General features: G+C 36.6%; 1 protein-coding gene across 18 annotated transcripts in view; it reads right to left on the bottom strand.

Moving 5' to 3' along the window:
* The window catches only part of LRRFIP2 (LRR binding FLII interacting protein 2), a 108468-nt gene that overhangs the window by 52056 nt on the left and 37291 nt on the right, over nucleotides 1–19121 (bottom strand). For 9 of the 18 annotated variants that reach the window (XM_070455393.1, XM_070455397.1, XM_070455391.1 and 6 more), the window contains exons 3-7: nucleotides 10545–10631; nucleotides 9271–9321; nucleotides 5961–6017; nucleotides 5821–5865; nucleotides 627–668 (exon numbers count right to left, since the gene is read on the bottom strand). In XM_070455393.1, the coding sequence (XP_070311494.1) occupies nucleotides 627–668; nucleotides 5821–5865; nucleotides 5961–6017; nucleotides 9271–9321; nucleotides 10545–10631 (282 nt within the window). The remainder of the gene's footprint in view (nucleotides 1–626; nucleotides 669–5820; nucleotides 5866–5960; nucleotides 6018–9270; nucleotides 9322–10544; nucleotides 10632–19121) is intronic. The other 9 variants (XM_070455404.1, XM_070455402.1, XM_070455406.1 and 6 more) reach the window with 3 other exon arrangements.

Raw genomic sequence — 19121 nt, 5'->3', positions numbered from 1 at the left:
TTTTTTTTAAGTGCATATCTTAAAAAAAATAAATAAAGTGCATATCTTTCTTTTAGACATTGTTACTCTGAACATAAGAGCTGTGGCAACCTATGGGCACATGAACCCAAGAAAAATACACTACAAGTAAACTTCCTTGGCCAAAATGACATGCCATCAAAGATAAACCAAATCAAGCAAAAAATGAGTGGACAGAACTGATGTTTCAGTTGTCACCTGAATCCTTTCACAGCTGCTGGCTTGTGAGACAAAACATAAAACATAGCAGGTGTAGCTGTAAAACACGCCGCTGTAGTTCAGTACATCTCAAAATACCGCTGGAAGCATGTCTTCCAGGGAATGAGTATGTGTCAGCTGGGTGACTCACCATTTTAAGAAAAGATACTACTACCAATCTTAGTCCTGAATAGGAAAGCAAAAAATTTTATCTGATCCTGAGATCCTAAAAGGCAAAGCTATTCAAGTGCTAAATCATGTCACAATTGCACACTAGAATTTGCTGTTAGTCATATATTCCTCCAAACATAACAACAGACCTGTGAAAAAGTTAAACATAATCTAGGATTAGCATCACCAATTGTTTATAAAGTGAAACTACATTTAACACAAAGTCATGCAATACGTACTAATGATGGAAGTCTTGATGATCTATCCTTAAGAGCACCATACTGGATTTCAGGAAAAGGTGAAAGTTGGTTTTATTTGCAAAATCAGAAATATAAAAGGGGAGGGAAGCAACATTTATAAAGTTATGAAAAATCCAGCACTACTTTAAAAGCCCCAAATTATTAAACATAACAGTTGTGACATGTGAATTAAAGAATACTCTCCCCCCTCACTCTTTCCTAGTATAGGTTATTATTAAACTATATGTACAGGAAAAACTGCATGTTCTCATTCAAAACCAGAATGTATAATCAGTAATGTTCAGGTGATTCACCCCAGTACACTACAGCACAAAACACCCAAGGAAGCCTTTAGACGCAGGCATTAAGCACCCTAAAGGTCTGTGACCATCATTGTCCATCATGTGAAACGTGGCAAAAGCAAGTCATGGAGAAGCAATGAAGCAGGAACACATAGCTAGTATAACGAAACTTACCAAAAAAGCAACAAACAAAAAACCAAAAGACAAAAAACAACTGCAGCATTAAAATGGGGAGAGTTCCCTTGGATCTGCTTATGCACACACTTGGAAAACAACCCTTCTCAAGAACTCTCCCTATGAAACATAGTGAACAAAGCTAGAAACTTGGTGAGAGCAAAGTGTGGAATGGATAGCATACATATAAAAGTGGCATGAAATATAAATCAAAGAAAACAGGTATAAAATTTATGACAAGACCAGAAAAATCATATTCCCTGTAGGGTCTTTAAGAAAGTAATACGTTTAGCGCCACATGTCGAATTCAAGAAACCAAGTTAAATAGTAACTAACTACTCAGATTTGTGCTTTCCTAATTTTTTAAGCATTCTAGTCAGACTTTTTAAGCAATCTTGCCCAGAAGAGCAATGTATAAAGCAAAAGCAATGAATAAGCTCCTCAGGTAGTTTGGTAAAAATATTTTTCTTTTGCAACTCTTATACCCATTTAGGATCTTAGGGAACACTATTCAGAAACCTGATCTAAAGTAATGTTTTTCTAAATGTGGACTGCAACTCATTAGTAGTTCATAAAGTCAATTTATGGGTGCAACCAACGTTGAGAAAATACAAAATACTAGAGTAGATCATGTACAGTATGTATTATTTTTGTAAAATTTGTTTCTGTATTTTTTATATACTTCTATACATACAAAAACAGGCACATCTCTGGGTATGTATATTGGATTATAGTGTAAAATGTATTCCTGTCATACAGGCTGCAATTTTAAAAAGCCTAAAATACACTAGAAGATAAAATTTAAAAGTGTAGTTCTAATAAAGCATTAAAATAATATTTCAGACAGAACAAAGGTTTCAATTCATGCTTAATGAGATGATCATTCACAAAAAATATTGCAGAAACTCCCCAAAATGTATTTCATAAGTATAAGGCTAAGTGGTGTAATTTTACCACTGGCAAAATTAAATTCGGTAAAAATGATATTGCAATAAATACTAACAGGTACTGAAGCAAAATATCTGCATTTGCATACTTTCCTTATATTATCATGAAAACGGAATATAAAGTGTTACTACCATGTGTAGAAAAAATCTTGTTTATCCAAAATTTTCTAAAATGCCTAATGGTGTGCATTTGGTGGTAAATAATGCGCGTGGTCAAGTCACTGTGGTGAATGACATTTCACTGAAAATAAAGTTCCCTCTCTATGAAAGTTTCATCTGAGACTTCTCTCAGTTAACAAAATATCTTTTTTGTTTAAAAAAAAAAAAAAAAAAGCCCATGACCAAAACATGTATTATTCAAATCACACTTTTCTGCATATAAACTATTCCATCCTCCAAAACAGGTAAGTTCATTGAAGGAATCAGTCTTAGTTCTCATCCTCTCTGTAACATCTGATCTTCTGCAAAAGCATAAGATTTAACAAGTTGAACTGAAAATGATCTATTTTGATTTTTTTTCCAAAATATACTGCAGAGCTCAGATAGTTTTATTATATTTATCCATTCATTCAGCTGCGCTGTGAGGCTTGCAGGATCTTAGTTCCTTGACCAGGGATGGAATCAGGGCCCCAGCATTGGAAGAGTGGAGTTCTAACCACTGGACCGCCAGGGAATTCCCTCAGTTTTAAAAACTGCTGAATCTGATAGGAAAATCCACAACTTGGACATCCCAATCACTACCACTGGTTGTAAACCCGGTGAACAAAAAGGATCCTCCAGTATGTGACAGTTGGTATTTAAGTTGTTTAAAGACAAATGATTCATCAAAGAAGGGAGAACTGAAAATATTAAAAGCTCTAGCTAAACAAAATATTTCCAAACTTGCTATTATAAAAAGTATTAAAAAGCAGGCTACAGAAACAAAAGTTCGGCAAGTGTCTGTTTCTGTGGGAATGGATCTATTGCTCAAGTCCCAGGGGCGCTGTGAGTCAACAGTGAATGCACAGTACTAACGCTGCACATTTCTCTGGGCTACACGCCACGAGGTCTTCACTTCTGGGTGTACGGGCTCGGCTCCAATGTGTCCCTGTAACGTCCTTCAATGGGTTCTTCCACGGAATTAAACAGTGTAGGAGTAAATGACAGAATAAAAAATTCCAAGCATATTAAAATTAAATTCATTAAAATTATACTAAAGCCACTGATACATAAATAGGAACTAATAAAAAACTGTAAAGCTCTCCACCAGTGAAAACTGTGATGTATCCCTACCACTCTGATTCAAGATCACCTCATTTTCTAATTTTGGATCTCTTCCTTATAGTCTTCTTGTATTTCAATATATAAAAGCATGACCAAGCAGTCAGTCAGATTTTTTTTTTTTAAGGTAGATTGCTTTTTAAAGAAACACTGTTTCAATTCTAAACTCAGGGCTTTGATTTAATCTTCCTTCCCCAAACCTACCATCTTGAACTATCTCTGCTCTATTTTTATACAGAATGTCTATAGCATTGATACCATCTCTAGCCCCACATAGCTTCAGGCAGGACACCTTTCAAAGAAAGCAGTTAAGTGGACAAAAGGAGAGATCAAAGTTCAAAGAATGTGGCATAAAACCATAAACACATCTTCCTCATATCCAAGTACTGCTGATGTTCATGTACCAAATACAATGTCCAAAAGTCTTAGACTTTTTAATATACAGCTCATAAGTTTAAAAAAAAAACTGGAAAAGAAATACCAAACCCCCAAATAATGCAGCAAACCCCAATAAAATTTAGGTCAGGGTTTTAAGCCATAACATATATTTTTACAGAGAACACGAGGTATCTACATTTTTGGTATAATGTAGATGGTAAAGTTATTCTAAAAAGCAATAATCTGATGAAAATTTAAAACTCCCCAAATTATCAAGTTAGAAAAAAGAAAGAAACTATATTTCTTTTATACTGTGTTATTAGTAAGCTTTCATTTCAAATCAGACATTTCTAAGAAAGTCTAAAAACTTAAATATTCTAAATGTACACTCACAGTAGAACTGAAGTCTCTACAAGGTGAAAATTTTACTAATCTTGAAGTTCACAGACTGCTTTTTAAAAATATTAGGAGTTTTACTTTTTGCTACATAATAGCAAATTTTCATAACTACCATAATGAAATAAAATACTGAGTTCTAGTTATATCTTAAATTTATTTAATGATGTAACTTCCATGAAATGAAAATCAATCTCATTTTATAGACGCTGAGTAAACAATTCCTTATTTAACTGCAGATTTATTTTTTGTTTACAGATTTGTTTTAAAAACAAATTAGGTTGAACTTGGATGGCTTTATCATTAGGTTAAACTAATATATAAGTTTCCCATGCAAATTTACAAATAACCAGCTGAAGACTGTGAACTTCACACTATGAACATTATAAGAAGTCATATATTTTTTAAGAAGAGGTGAGATGGGATTATTTTCAAAGCCCTCCAAGCTCAACTTTTAAGTTTTTGTTAACTCCCTGTGAGAAAAAAAAGCACCAAAATCTCTCCAGGGAGAAACATGACAAATTTATTATCTTAAAGCTCTTTTCCTTTAAAATCATTCTTAAACCACTAGTTAGATTTCTATAAAGGCTTTTTAATATTCTTATAAATCTAAACTTTTATAATCAACCAAAATGTTTATGATTAAAGTACTAGCTTACTAATTTATTTCAAAAAGACAGTAGATTACATTCACCAATAGGAAATATAACCATTCCTGGGAACAACTGTACGTTCAGAAAACATCATCTCGCCTGCCATTCAATTTAGTGCATATGCATGTGCAAAATTTATGGGAAAAGCTGCACTTAGCCAATATGCAACAGATTTTAACAAAAGGAAAAGTATCTAAAAAATAAAATATGGTCTTAAGAATGTAAGTGAATTAAAAAAAAAAAAAGAAATATAACCAGAGTAAAAGACTATTTAAGAATGCAAACATATCAATAACTAGTATACCAGAACACACTCAGTTTAATACAGTGTATTTTCAAGATAGGAAAAAAATACAAGATAGGAACATTATACAAGATAGGAAGAAAACTAGACCTGGCGATATTAACAAATACAGATCTTAACAAGAATAGAATTTTACTGATGAAAAAATCTAGATATAAGCACATATATACTATATTAACAATGTGCAAATTAAAAGTGTTGCTCTAAGACTTAAAGCACAATTCATTAAGAATAGAGATCAGCTTTTTTGGCACAATATGCAAGCCTTTAATGAGCAATTTCTCATTTTATTTTGATTTACAATGATGTACACTAAAAACTTGAGACAAACTACAAAATATTAATCAAAATATTGAAGCATGATCATTTCTATAAATATGGTAAGACAGGCATTTTGAAAATCAGAAGTTCAATTTTTCCAGTGAATAAAACTATAATTAGTCACCCATGCCCCCAAATAATAAATTTTATTTTAAAAAATGATCATTTAAAAAAATCTGAAAGTAGGAAAAATCTGAAAGTTAGAACCATGCAGGTGTTATTTTATAAAATCAATCTTATTTTGTGATGATTTTCCAAAATCAAAAGTCCTTTTATAGAAAAAAAGTAAATATACATGTTAATAGATGAAAATATTTGTGATTTTAGGATTTACTTATAGCAATAATTTGAGAGAAAATATCACTTTCCAATGAAAAGAACTTTGCCAATATTTTCTCTTTTTTTCTTTTAGAAAGGGATAGCTTTGCTATTAGGGTGTAAACAACTTAAAATACCAACCCTGTGACTGCCAAGACTTCGAATGGACAGTGCATCCTCAACTCCCTGATAAGATAAAAACAAACAGTAAAGGTGTGTGAGTGACTGCAGCAAGCTGCTGAGGAAAGGTATCAGAGGCAAGTCTGCAGGTGATTACAAACCGGAGAAGGACGATGATGGCTGGATCTGGGGGAATGCCTGGCCCTTTCCGACTCTTCCTGGGGGAGGAGAAAGCACAGGGACAGTTAATCGCGGAGCATCCGTCTATCAGAACTGAGCACGGAGGTGAGTTTCCTCAGAGCCGAGGCTGGGGCAGTCACGACCCTCAGCTGGAAGGGACGTAGAAGTCATCTTAGCAATGTTTTCATTTGAACAAGTGTATGTACGTCTGGCCATTTGTAGAATGTACTCTATATATTGTACTCTATAGAATGTACTCTATATTGACCAAGAGAGCACAATATACCAAGATAAAAATAAGTAAGAATACTTAACCAACAGAAATTGAGGTCAGCATTAAAAGCAGACTTTGATCTATTTATGAGGTTAGTTTATGCAAGGCAGGAAGAAATGTTTATTATAGATGTAGTTTACGGTGAAAATGTATTCTTTTAAAAAGGTCTGGGTTATAATTTTGTGCTCATTGCAAAAAAATTTTTTTCTTTTACCACTCTAACTGGGAAAGTAAAGAACAACTAAATGAAATAGCCCCTAACTGTGTATAGTTAATATGAAAAACTACTTATAATTAGGGGAAACTGAGTAAATACTTTAGAGCTGATAAAGTTGCTTCAGAAGTTATGCCTTATGAAGACTGTGAAAACAAAACACACCAAAAATCCAATTAACTAAAAGTAACACTAATTTTTTCCATATTCAGCTATTAGCACTGTGGCATTAAGTACTAAGTCATGTGAAATTAAATGACTAGTCCTTAGAACCTTATCAACTGTAAGAAACTTCTGATCTTTCAGAATTTCAAAGTTTGGAGTGTCAATTCGCATTGACTAAGAATCTACACACAACTGGCCAACTGGGTTCACAGCGCTTTTCCCAAAACGCACCAAAACCTCAACACCCCATGACAATGCAGCATGATCATCATGTAGATGGAATAATTAGATATGGCTATGCTGATCATTCATCGTGAATCCAGCAACAGTAATTCAACAGAAACACCATAATTTAATGCTTTGTTTTGGTCATGATCTTTGAATACAATTCCAAAAAACGCCTGGTTGTCATCTGTCGTGTACATTGATGCAATTGATCAAATCTGTTCAGAAGTCTGTTTATATGTATCAGGATGATTCAATAATTCAATATTCAACATGGTGTTCTGATCTTTAAGAATTCATCACTGATTCACAGTTTTGTTATGTAATAGATACATGTAATCTGTGAGAAGCCAAGCAAGTTTCTTTCCTCTCTGTGACTATCAGGTGATGTATCACAAAACTTTGGGGGGCATGAGTGTTAGCCCAGCAGGGTAGGTACAGCTTACTAAGTGGTAACAAGTTCTAGGCTAGTTAGCTTTGTTAGTTTAAGTTAATTCCATGTGCCCGCTCCTAGTGTTATTTGGGGTACCAGGGTGACATATCAAGACAAGGTTTAATGTTCAGTCTTCTCTTTATTCTATCCTTTCTTTTCATTCCACCTACCACACAGGAGCACTTTTAAAAACCTGCCTCTAAAGAGTACATCCCATTAAACATGCGGCAAAGACAGATGAATTCATATTTATCCTTAATTATGCCTATTATAAAAATAACTCTAAATAACAACACAGTAAGTATTGGAGTATCTCTAGATTTACACAGCTTTCTTTTTAGCACCATTTGGAAAAAATGACCTAATGAGTTCAGAAAACTACAGAATAAAATGTAAGCCCATATAGGCTGGGAGAAATTTTTAATATAGGAAGACTTTTCCTTCTAGTAGTCGATAACGTAATTGTTTGTCTATGCATTATTTATTATAAATTTATTAGTAATTCATATTTTACATGTGACAATCACATGCCAACTTCTATGATAAGTTCATAGACAGAAAGCAGCCAGAAAGACAAGGATAAGAAGAGGAAAAATCAGTTTGAAAGAAGTGCCAGAAGGGGTTGGAATGTTAATTATTCTATCTGAAACTAAACCCCACCTTCTCTGCCTGCCAAATCCTACCCATTATTTAAGACTCGGACACCTGCATTTTAAACCCTAACCCAAACTGCTCCTTTTGACGTAAGAATTAAATATTAGACTTTTAACATAGGCTTTTCTTATTTAATGCTTTGATCTGCCCTAAGATATTAAAATCCTAGGCAATTTAATTTGAGAATTATAATACATAATTATGAGAAATTAATATTTCCATTTTTGCAATTAAGAATTATTTCTCTTAACTCATGCAAAAATATTCTTAAGACATTATCAGTAATATTAAGCCAGTTACATGCAGAAGACACTTGAATAAAAAAATAAGCTAGCTTTAATAACAAGAAAGGACAGATTCCACTCCAAAATAACAAACACATACATGAGGAGTTGCTTAATTTTTAAGTAACCAAACATGTTTTTTCTCTCTTTTCTAAAATATCGCAATGAGAAGTATGATGAAGCTTTAAAATTTGTAGGTAAATACAATCGTAAATATTTAAATTCTAGTTATACCTTAAAATGCTATTCTAGAAGGGATTTGCTTACGAAAGTTGCTTGTTAAGCAGCAATTAAACAGTGGTTCTTAACCTCTTAGGGATCACAGACTCCTTTTGAGAATCTGATGATAAAAATTCCTGTGGCCATTTCACATGAAAACATACACACACTCAAAACCTGGCATGAGATGTTCTTACCCCATCCCTCAAGCCTATTCACACACCAAGCTAAGAACCCCTGCAATCAGAGGCAGCTAGGGCACTTGTCAACACTGAAAAAAGCTCAAATTTAGGAATGACTCACAGTAACTCAAACATTACTGGTTGCAATTTGCTCTTGTAGCTAACAAATTTGGGAGTGACAGTGTAAGACTTGAAAGGAAACTGAGAGAACTAACAAAATAAAAGTAATTTTCAGAGGGGATGAAAGAATGATTTGGTTCATCTTTCTATGAAGAACCTGATGATATAGCTTTTTAAAAAAGAGAGAAAGGAAGAAAGGGGCAGGGGAGAAGGTGGGATGGAGAGGGGTAGGCAAATTTTAGGGACAGAAGAACAGATCCACAGAGTGAAAACACATTCATTTACTCAATCTTTCTTGGTCAGGAGCATTTATGAGATGAGCGTGAGGCTGTAACTACAACAAAAATGGCTGGACTCCAAGCACACATTTGGTCCACTACGGGCAGAAGAGACACTCACTGACCTTTAGGTTCAAACATGACAAACACTCCTACTTGGCAAATGATTAGTCAATGTTTTACTTTGAGATTGCATATTTCAGCAACTGATCACAACATGCAGGGCAGGCAATTCTGGCCTACCAGCCACTTCTGAATCTGTCCCCATTTCCGATCAAAGGAATGATGAGAGTGCTACAAATGCAAAAGTTTCACAAACTCAAGTTTCCAACATACTGTCTGCTATGGAAAGTCTTAAATTAATCACATACATTTGTCCTGCAAGGCAATGATTGTTAATTCAAAGTTACACATTCAAAATACACAACATACTAAGCTAAATATGTTCAGTCTGCAGCTAAGAGAACTACAAATAAAACTTAAACCTAATAACTCTATTCTTACAGTTCACTACAATTTTAGGAGTATGAAAGACAACGCATTGTATTGTAACATTTCATCTCAAGCCAAGAACTGCATTCAATATTTGAAGCTATGAGGTAAAAAAAAAAACTGGCAATACATTAACTGCTTTTGGCTTTGTTTTTGAGCTGTGACAATATGGACTCTATATACATCTCTTTAACTCATTAACAGAAAATTCACCACAAACCCCAAAATAAAATGTTTAATATTGCCCTGCAGCTTCATCCCCCCTTTGAACTAAAACATCAGCAATGTTTTTTATGGGAATTTTCAAAGTCAGGTCAATGTCAGAAGGAAAGAGTAAAAAAGAGCATTTGTTTTCTTTTTAAAGCAGCCCAATTTCTGTAAGTCTAGTTAGAAAATTTTTTTTTTTGCTTTTCTCACTGATAATTAGAACAGATGGAAATGTATTAGCTATGCAAAAGTGTAACATAAAACCAATCATAATCCCACCATAGATAAACCAAAGTACTGAGAGTAATCACTTCATTCCAGTAGTTTCTGATCTATATATGGATACTAGTTTTTGTAAAACAAGACTGGAGTCCTAAAAGTGCTACAATTGTGGGTTCTTTTTCCATTTTCTTTTATGAATATTTTCCTCCATTATTAAGTATGCTTACAAACTATAAGGTTGTATGATTTCACAGAGCTTAACTATGTATCGTAATACGGTAAAAATTCTAGGACATTTAGGACTACAGTAAATAATTCTGTCATCTCTAAGCCTTTTTTGGCTATTACAAGGACTTATAACACAACAGTAACTTATGACAAGAGGTATATAGGTGTCTGCTGTTACAATTTCAAACAAATATTGCACTTAACTTGCTGACACAGAATGGCTTGTTAAAACACATACATCAGGTTACTCTATTCCCAGTATTTCAAAAGGAACCAGGTTTACTTCAGAAGGAAACTAGCCACACACTGATCTGGGCCGGGGGGGGGGGGGGGAATAACACAAAATCCGGGTTATTTTCCCCAATTACCTCTTTCTGCTGCCGCTCCAGTTCTCTCATGCGGATATCTCTTGCTTCGGCCCGGGCTGCCCGTTTTGCTGCCAGTCTTGCCTCTGCCTGCAAAATAACAGAAAGACTGAGCTTTATTTAAAAACCAGTGGTTCCAGCACCACCCCTCGAGATCAGCTTGGAGGATAGAGAGTCAAAAAGAGTGGGGACACGGGGTTGTCCACCAGCAGCCTGACGACCTCTTCAGTCTATACCCCCTCACCCCCTCCATAACTCACTTCTTTTTCTAGTCCCAGAGTCTCCTGAAATCTGGGCCTTTATGCACAACTGTCTGACTTGATAAAATACTCAAAACATTTCGCACTGTCCATTGTAGGTTTCTCCAAACTTGCTTTTTCCAGAATTTCTTTCCCCATCAGTTTAATTATACAAATTAGAAGTTGCAGGGCTGGCCCCTATTTCACTGTGAGCATCGCTAATATTCACTCTCCTGTCAATTCTTGACAAACTCTTGGGTTGACTTGACAACCCAAGCTGTCAACTCTTGGGTTGAGTTTCCCTCTAACCCATCTCGCTTTCTTTATGCTCACTATTCATGCTTATTTCAGGAACTCTTCCTCTTTTTCTCTCTGCGATAATTGACAAGCCACCAGATTCACCACTTAAAAACATACAATTCGGTGGGTTTTTAAGTATATTCACAAAGTCGCACAATTATTACCATCTAATGATACTTTCATCACCCCAAAAGGAAAACCTGTACCCATTAGTCGTAATTTCCCATTACCTAACCCCAGCCCTTGGCAAACATTGGTCTACTCTCTGTCTCTGTGAATCTGCCTCTTCTGGACACAGCATATAAACGAAATCATATAATAAGAACTCTATCTCTTAGACACCGCAACTGCCTCCAAGTCTGTCTACCTGACTCCAGACTCGACTCTACAATTCATCATCTATGTGGTCACATGACTGCCAGCCTGCCTTACAAAACACATTTCTGATCAAATCAATCATTCTGCTCTGTAAAATACTCTAGGGGCTCCCCCTTACTCATCATTAAAGCAAAAATTCCATAGACCAGCACAAAGAGGGAGAAGGCAATGGCACCCCACTCCAGTACTCTTGCCTGGAAAATCCCACGGACAGAGGAGCCTGGTAGGCTGCAGTCCATGGGGTCGCTAAGAGTCAGACACGATTGAGTGAGTTCTCTTTCACTTTTCCTTTCATGCACTGGAGAAGGAAATGGCAGCCCACTCCAGTGTTCCTGCCTGGAGAATCCCAGGGACGGGGGAGCCTGGTGGGCTGCCGCCTAAGGGGTCGCACAGAGTCGGACACGACTGAAGCGACTTAGCTGCAGCAGCAGCACAAAGAGAAGACAGGAGACGAAGAGCAAACACAGAGATGAGGTTTCTCCCAGTCAGTTCCCTGCCTTTTCCCCCAGTTGGCCCTAGCTTCACCAGCTGCGCCCACCCACCTCCATTCCTGGGCTCCGTCTCCTGGGCTGGGGGGTTCAGCCTCTCTGCACAGAAGACGTTTGCTGGCAGGAGGTATTCTCCCTTCTCTCTCAGTCAGCAACCACACTACTTTCTATTAAGAGTTCCTCCAGCCCCTCTGTCACAGAGAACGCCCTACGCACATGTCCCTACTGTGACTTCCTACACTGTGTTAAATATATTATATGGTATTAAAATTACACGCTTTTGTCACCCTGTAACTTTCATGCCTCGGTGTCTGCTAAACAAACAAGAGATTTCCAGGCCATGGGCCGGTCTATCAAGGAAATGAGACAACAAAACAGCTTGATGTACCATACGAAACTAAAAAAATCTCTGTGGTTTCTCTGGGAGTGCTTTCCTGGGTTCTTGGCTGGATTGTAACTCTGATTCAGAGTCCTCCTCTGATAAGGACAGTAGCTGCCGCTTCTCTTGTTTTGATAATATTTGTGCCCAAGTCTCACCGCAGGAGGGCTTCCCAGCTGGCACGACGGTAAAGAATCCACCTGCCAATGCAGGAGACAGAAGAGACGGGGGTTCCATCCTCGGGTCAGGAAGATCCCCTGGAGTAGGGGCAAGAATGCTGGAGTACAAGGGAGATCCCACGGACAGAGGGGCCCGGCGGGCTACGGACATGGGGTCACAACTGAGCAACCAAGCCTGCAGGCACTCTCAGACTAAGAAGAGACTCAGCCAAGGCTTAGAAGGATCTCCTGTGTGTAAGCACTATACCGAGTGCAAAAAATACAGAGTAGGACATGCCATTTCTGCCTAAAGACTTCACAGTCTAGCCGAGAGAGAGAAACACACTGCTTAAAGGAAGGATGCCTGCAGGAAGGGGCAATGGGTTTTGCCAGGCAAGGTCACAGTAGGCCTCTAAGAAGCATAGACAGTGTAAGAATTACTAGTTATTCAACTATCTCAAGTTTGGCATTTTCCTAGTCAGTTTTATATGTGTTTTAGTAGCAAAAACCCTGCAAAGTGAATTGCAATCTACCATCCTTACACTCTCACACCATCATCTCCAGAGCACTTAGTTTTCTCACATGAATTTTCCAATGGCCTCTATCTTTAAAACACCTACACTCAGACTTCCCTGGTGGTCCAGTGGATAGGAACTCACGGGGCAATGCAGGGGACATGGGTTCAGGCCCTGGTCAGGGAAGATTCCACATGCTGCGGGGAAATTACACCCAGGCACCACGGCTACTGAAGGCTGCACGCCTAGAGCTGATGCTCCACAAGAGAAGCCACTGCAGTGAGAAGCCCTCGCGCCGTAACGAGGAGCACCAGCTCCCTGCAGCTAGAGAGAGCCCACTCAGCAACGAAGTGACCCAGCGCGGCCAAATAATTAAGTAGTTAGTTTAAAAATACGCCTACACTCTCCACCTTCTTTCCCCCTCTATGAATGATCACCATGTTCTTACCAGAATGTGTATTTTACAGAAAAAGACTTCAAGGCTAAGTTATGCCTCAGCACATAATAAATACATCTACACTTGCAGCCTACCTTAGAAATTTATCAAGAATGCTGATTTAATCCTTTTGATATCTGTGGCCAATTCTGCACAATCTATTCTAAAATGGGAGTTCTCTAACCAAACGGAATTATAGGTAATTGAAATTTATTCTCTAATAGTACAATTTCTTGCACAACAAAAGGGAAGGGACCTAACTACCATACAACAGAAAGACCACAGGCATCAGGGCCACAAACACAGCTTCCTCTTTGCTGCTCAGCCAACTCTAAGCAAAACTCGGATGTTACCTCCCTTGGAGATAGTATTAAATATAGCAAGCTTTAAGAAGATAAAGAGGTTTCAAAACTACTTTATCTGTTCCTTTCTTATATGTTGCTTCCAGATTCCTGATAGTAGGAATAGCAAGGGGCTAACAACCAATGGTCATTCCAATCTGGTAAGACAAGATGTGTACTCTATTCTTATACTGATACATTTTTACATTTTTTAAAAATTATGAAAGTATGATAACACATTTATAGGAGACTTGGAAAACACAGAACAAAATTACATATAGTTCCACTATATATTACAAGCATTTTAAGTAAACTAAGATTTTTAGTTGGAGTTTCAAAATCAAATTCTCAAAAATTAATAAAATACACAGAAAACTAGAAAGCTATAACAGACCTGAAAAGCACCGTGAACCAATCCAACATAATTAGGATTTATACAATTTTCAGACAACAGCAGAATACAAATTCTATTCAAATTCCCATAGATTATAAACCAGGAGACACTGGAACATATCCAGGGACATAAAACAAGGTGCAAAAATTTCCTGGTCTAAAGGTATTGAAATCATATAGAGTCTGTTCTCTTAATACTGTGGAATTATGTTAGAAATCAATATCAAAAACATTTGAAATTAACCCACATATTTCCAAGTGCCATGTGACATTTACCAAGAGAGCTCTTTGACTCAGCCACTGAAAGCCTCAGCAAAGTTACAAGACAGGAAAAACACAGAGCATGACTGCAAAGAAAGCCTTTAAATGAGAAATTAGTATCAAAATGAGAACTTAATGTCGAAGATACTTTAAAAAACCCATATATATGGAAATTAAATGTCCACTTAAATGATGAGTGTATACAAGAAGTCATAACAAATAAAGTTAGAAAATATGTGTAATAGAATAAAAATGAAAAGACAATTTATCAGAATTTGTTGCATTCTGCTAATGCTGCTCAATGCAACTAAATATAAAGTGAAATTTTAAATAAGGTATGAAAACAAATAATAGATCCTAGCATAAAATTTTGTAAGATTTGAATAAAACCTGTACTTTAGTTAATAATACTGTGAAGTGAAAGTCACTCAGTCGTGTCCAACTCTTTGCGATCCCATGGACTATACAGTCCATGGAATTCTCCAGGCCAGAATACTGGAGTGGGGAGCCTTTCCCTTCTCCAGGGGATCTTCCCAGCCCAGGCAGGCCTCCAGCGCTGCAGGTGGACTCTTTACCAGCTGAGCCGTAAGGGAAGCCCAAATAATACTGTATCATATGTTAATTTCAGGTTTGTTTGTTTACACAGTATTTCTTTATATTTTCAGAACTGGATTAGAAATTTCAAGTCTCATTCAAAATTTTTTAAAAACTCACTAAGATAATAAGCTTTCTAGACTTTGACCCATAATACTAGATATACTGATATATGTTTAAACAGTCAAATTATAGGTACACAAACCACACTTCAAAGGAGCAACACCAGCACCTTCCCCTCAGGATACAATTGTGTCAAAGAGCTACCACAGATGAGTCTTAATCCACTCTCACAGATACAAAATAAAAAAGATAAAACAATAAAGGACCACAAGGATTGAACTAAGTTCAAAACAAAGGTTGGTTAATAAAAATTAAACATAGAATCACCACTTGACCCTATAATTCCACTTCTGGGTACATACACAAAAGAACTGAACGTAAAGACTCAAACAGATATTCATACACCAAATGCTCGTAGCAATATTACTCGTAAGAGCCAAAAGGTATAACAACCCAAATGTCTGTTGGCAGATGAATGGATAAAGAAAATATACCTACATTTTCCATACAATGGAATATTATGTATCCTTTAAACAGCAGGAAGCTCTGACTATATGCAACAACTTTGATGAATTTTGAAGACACTGTTGAGTGAAATAAGCCAGACACAAAAGGACAAATATTAAATGCTTCTGCTTATCTCAAGTTTCTAAAATAGTCAAATACCACAGGGATAGAAAGTAGAACAGTGGTGTCCAGTGTGGGAAGAAGGGGATGGGAGTTGTTATTTTAACGGGTACAGAGTTTTACTAAGGATGCTGAAAAAATTCTGAGGATGGACAGTGGTCATGACTGCACAGCAGTTTAAATGTACTTAACATCACTGAATTGTACACTTGAAGATGATCAAAATGATTTCATGTTATGTTTATTTTACCACAAAGAAAGGTTAGTTAATTTAAAAGTCAGAATAAGACGTGAATGAAATCAGAAGTATTCAGGAGCCTAAATCATTGAAGTATCTGTATGGCCTTTCAGCTGATATGACCTAAACTTTTAAGTAAGGTTAATAGGAAAATTCAGGAACTGGAAATTCAGGTTCAGAAATTACCAGTAAATCTAGTAAGCACTGGACTAGGTTTCTAAACATTATTCTGATTATTATGCTTTGAAATATTGGGCATATAAAAGCTGGTTAAAGGAAATAATTTGTAATTGAATAGGTACAGAAATTTATTCTCCATAGAGTGGTGAAAATGAAAACACAAAAAAGAAAGATATATTTGCATAGAATTAAATCTTATTTCTCACTAAATGCTTGGGGCAAGTGGAAGAAAACATGGGCTTTGATTATCCTTGGAACAAATGCTCTAGATTGTGCTGAATTATAAACCTTCTAAACTCATTGAATGTTCACTTTATCACTCAACTAATAACTAGGAACCATGCAAAGGGAAACATGAGACCTAAACATGTATTAGAGTTTGAGTGCTTCTACCTTAGGGACTTCTCAACCATCAGAATTTTGTATTGTGTTGTTTTGGAATTTAAGAAAAGAAAAATACATGAGACGCATTAAAAAGACAAATACAGCTGACCCTAGAACAACATGGGGTTTGAATTTTGTGGATCCACTTATACATTAGGGAAATGCAAATCAAAACCACGCTGAGATACCATTTCATACCCATGAGGATGGCTGTAACAAAAATATTTTTTAAATGGAAAATAATTAGTGTTGGTAATGATGTGGAGAAGTCAGAACACACCACTGGTAGAGAAGCAAAATGATTGCAGCTGCAACTGAAGATGTCTTAGGAACTCCTGAAAACATTAAACATAGTCCATCAGACCTAGCATCCACCTCTAGATACATACCTAGGGAAATGAAACATGTGTCCACACAAGAGCCTGTACATAAGTGTTCACAGTAGTATCATTCATAACAGCCTCCAACATGGAAACAACTGAAATGTTCAACTGATGAGTGGATAAAAAATGTGGTCATCATCCACAGAATGGAGTATTATTCAGCTATGAAAAAGGAATGAAGTGCTGATACAGGTTACAACATGGATGAACCCTAAAAACATCACGCCAAGTGAAAGAAGCCAGGCACAAAAGGCCACATCCTCCACGACTCCACTTATATGAAATGCCCACAACAGTCAGATCCAAAGACAGAATGTGGTTGACTGACTGCTGGGGGCTGGAGCAAGGGGGAGATGGAGAGTGACTGCTGACTAGTATGGTATTTCTTAATGTGCAGATGAGACTTTCTGTAATTAGAAAGGGGCGGCGGTTGCTCATCCTTCTGAGTACACTAAACACCACTAAAAACTGTATACTTTAAAATGGTGAGTTTTATTGTACGTGAAGTACATCTCAATTAAAAAAGTTCTAATTGGATTTCTTTGGTGGTTTAGTGGTTAAGACTCCAGGTTTCCAAAGCAGGGGGCGTGGGTTTGATTCCTGGTCGAGAAAGTTCCACATGCCACATGGTGTGGCCAAAAAATAAAAAAAAAAATTTTTTTTTAATAAATGAGAAATGCATAAAAATATAATGATAAATTAAATAATAAAAGATATAAAATACCAACACATAAAATTCATTGTATAAAATGGAAGAAAGGGAATCTTATGATTTCTTAAGTCTAGAAAATACCAGGCTAATTTTTTTTAAATCAGATCTTTAGGAATATACATTATGAATTTCCAAGAAAAGGATAAAACAAACACTTTTCTCAGATTTACTTAACCACGTTACTAAATAAACCGTAAGTAATTCTTCAAGGATCTTGCTCCAAGGAAGACAGTGGGGAAACAACGATCAAGCTCTGGCAACATATCAGGACCCAATTCAAAATGTACTAATTCTGTAAAGGAGGGACCCTCACCTTTGCTCTTAATATTTATAAAACTGAACAATGCTTTGAGAATGATCTTCATAGAATCAAAACTCAAACTTTCAAGATGACAGAAAAGATGAGACCTCACACTAATATTACTACCATCATTTGAGCACTTAGCAAAGCTAGGTGGTTATTTTCCTTTAATTCACAAAGTACCCCTTGAGGTACAGAAAGATGAAGTAATTTGCCTAATATCCCCTGGCCAGCAGGTACTGGAACTGAGATCCAGATCCTAAGAATCTGATTCCAGTTCACGCTCTTAACTATGTTGCCACAACTTATATCTTTATATCCCAAGTATAAGAACACACCCTTAGGCAAATAATAAAAGTTTACTTTGGATGAATTATCCTATGATTTTCAATTTAGCATAGACTCTCTTTTCTGTGAAAATGTACTATTCTGGTTCTCTTTTTTCTTTAACCAGGACTTTACACCAAATGTAGTCAATCCTCTTTTGTTATACACAGCCTTTCCTGTCGCTTTTTAACTCCCCATTTTCAACTATCAACCAATGAGAATGACTCAAATCTTACATCTTGGGCTCTGACCCAAATCAAGGCTTACATTTCTAACTGTTTGATGGATCTCTTGTCATGCACTAAGAGTGGATAAAAGCAACCTCATCCCCATGAATACTCTATGCTTCCCTATTTTTCAATCTCCAGAAGTGGAACCCTTGTTGAAAACTCAGCCTCAGGGATTCCTACTTCTTAATCAAACTTTCTTTACACTATCCCTTGAATCCAACCTTTAATTTTCCTTCCAAGCAGCCCCTTACCACTTTCACCTATGATACTAATTTTAACTTCACTTTCTCCATTCCCGCTCTCCTCCTATCCCTGCTATTCCATATTACACACTGTTAAATTCACCAAGAACTGACTCATTGGAAAAGACCCTGATGCTGGGAAAGATTGAAGGCAGGAGGAGAAGGGGACGACAGAGGATGAGATGGTTGGATGGCATCACTGACTCAATGGACATGAGTTTGAGCAAGCTTCGGGAGTTGGAGATGGACAGGGCAGCCTGGCATGCTTCAGTCCATGGGGTCACAAAGAATCGGACACGACTGAGCGACTGAACTAACTAAATTCACCAATACCCAAAAGCACCCTTACACTGTTACAATTTTAAATTTGGATTCTGTTACTGCTTAGTCAAACACACACAGGCAAATGGG

This window comes from Odocoileus virginianus, chromosome 26 (genome assembly GCF_023699985.2).
Source record: "Odocoileus virginianus isolate 20LAN1187 ecotype Illinois chromosome 26, Ovbor_1.2, whole genome shotgun sequence".
In the NCBI taxonomy this organism is placed as follows: Eukaryota; Metazoa; Chordata; class Mammalia; order Artiodactyla; family Cervidae; genus Odocoileus; species Odocoileus virginianus.
The sequence above is the reverse complement of the archived record's forward strand: the minus strand, read 5'-3'. Positions and strand labels throughout refer to the sequence as shown.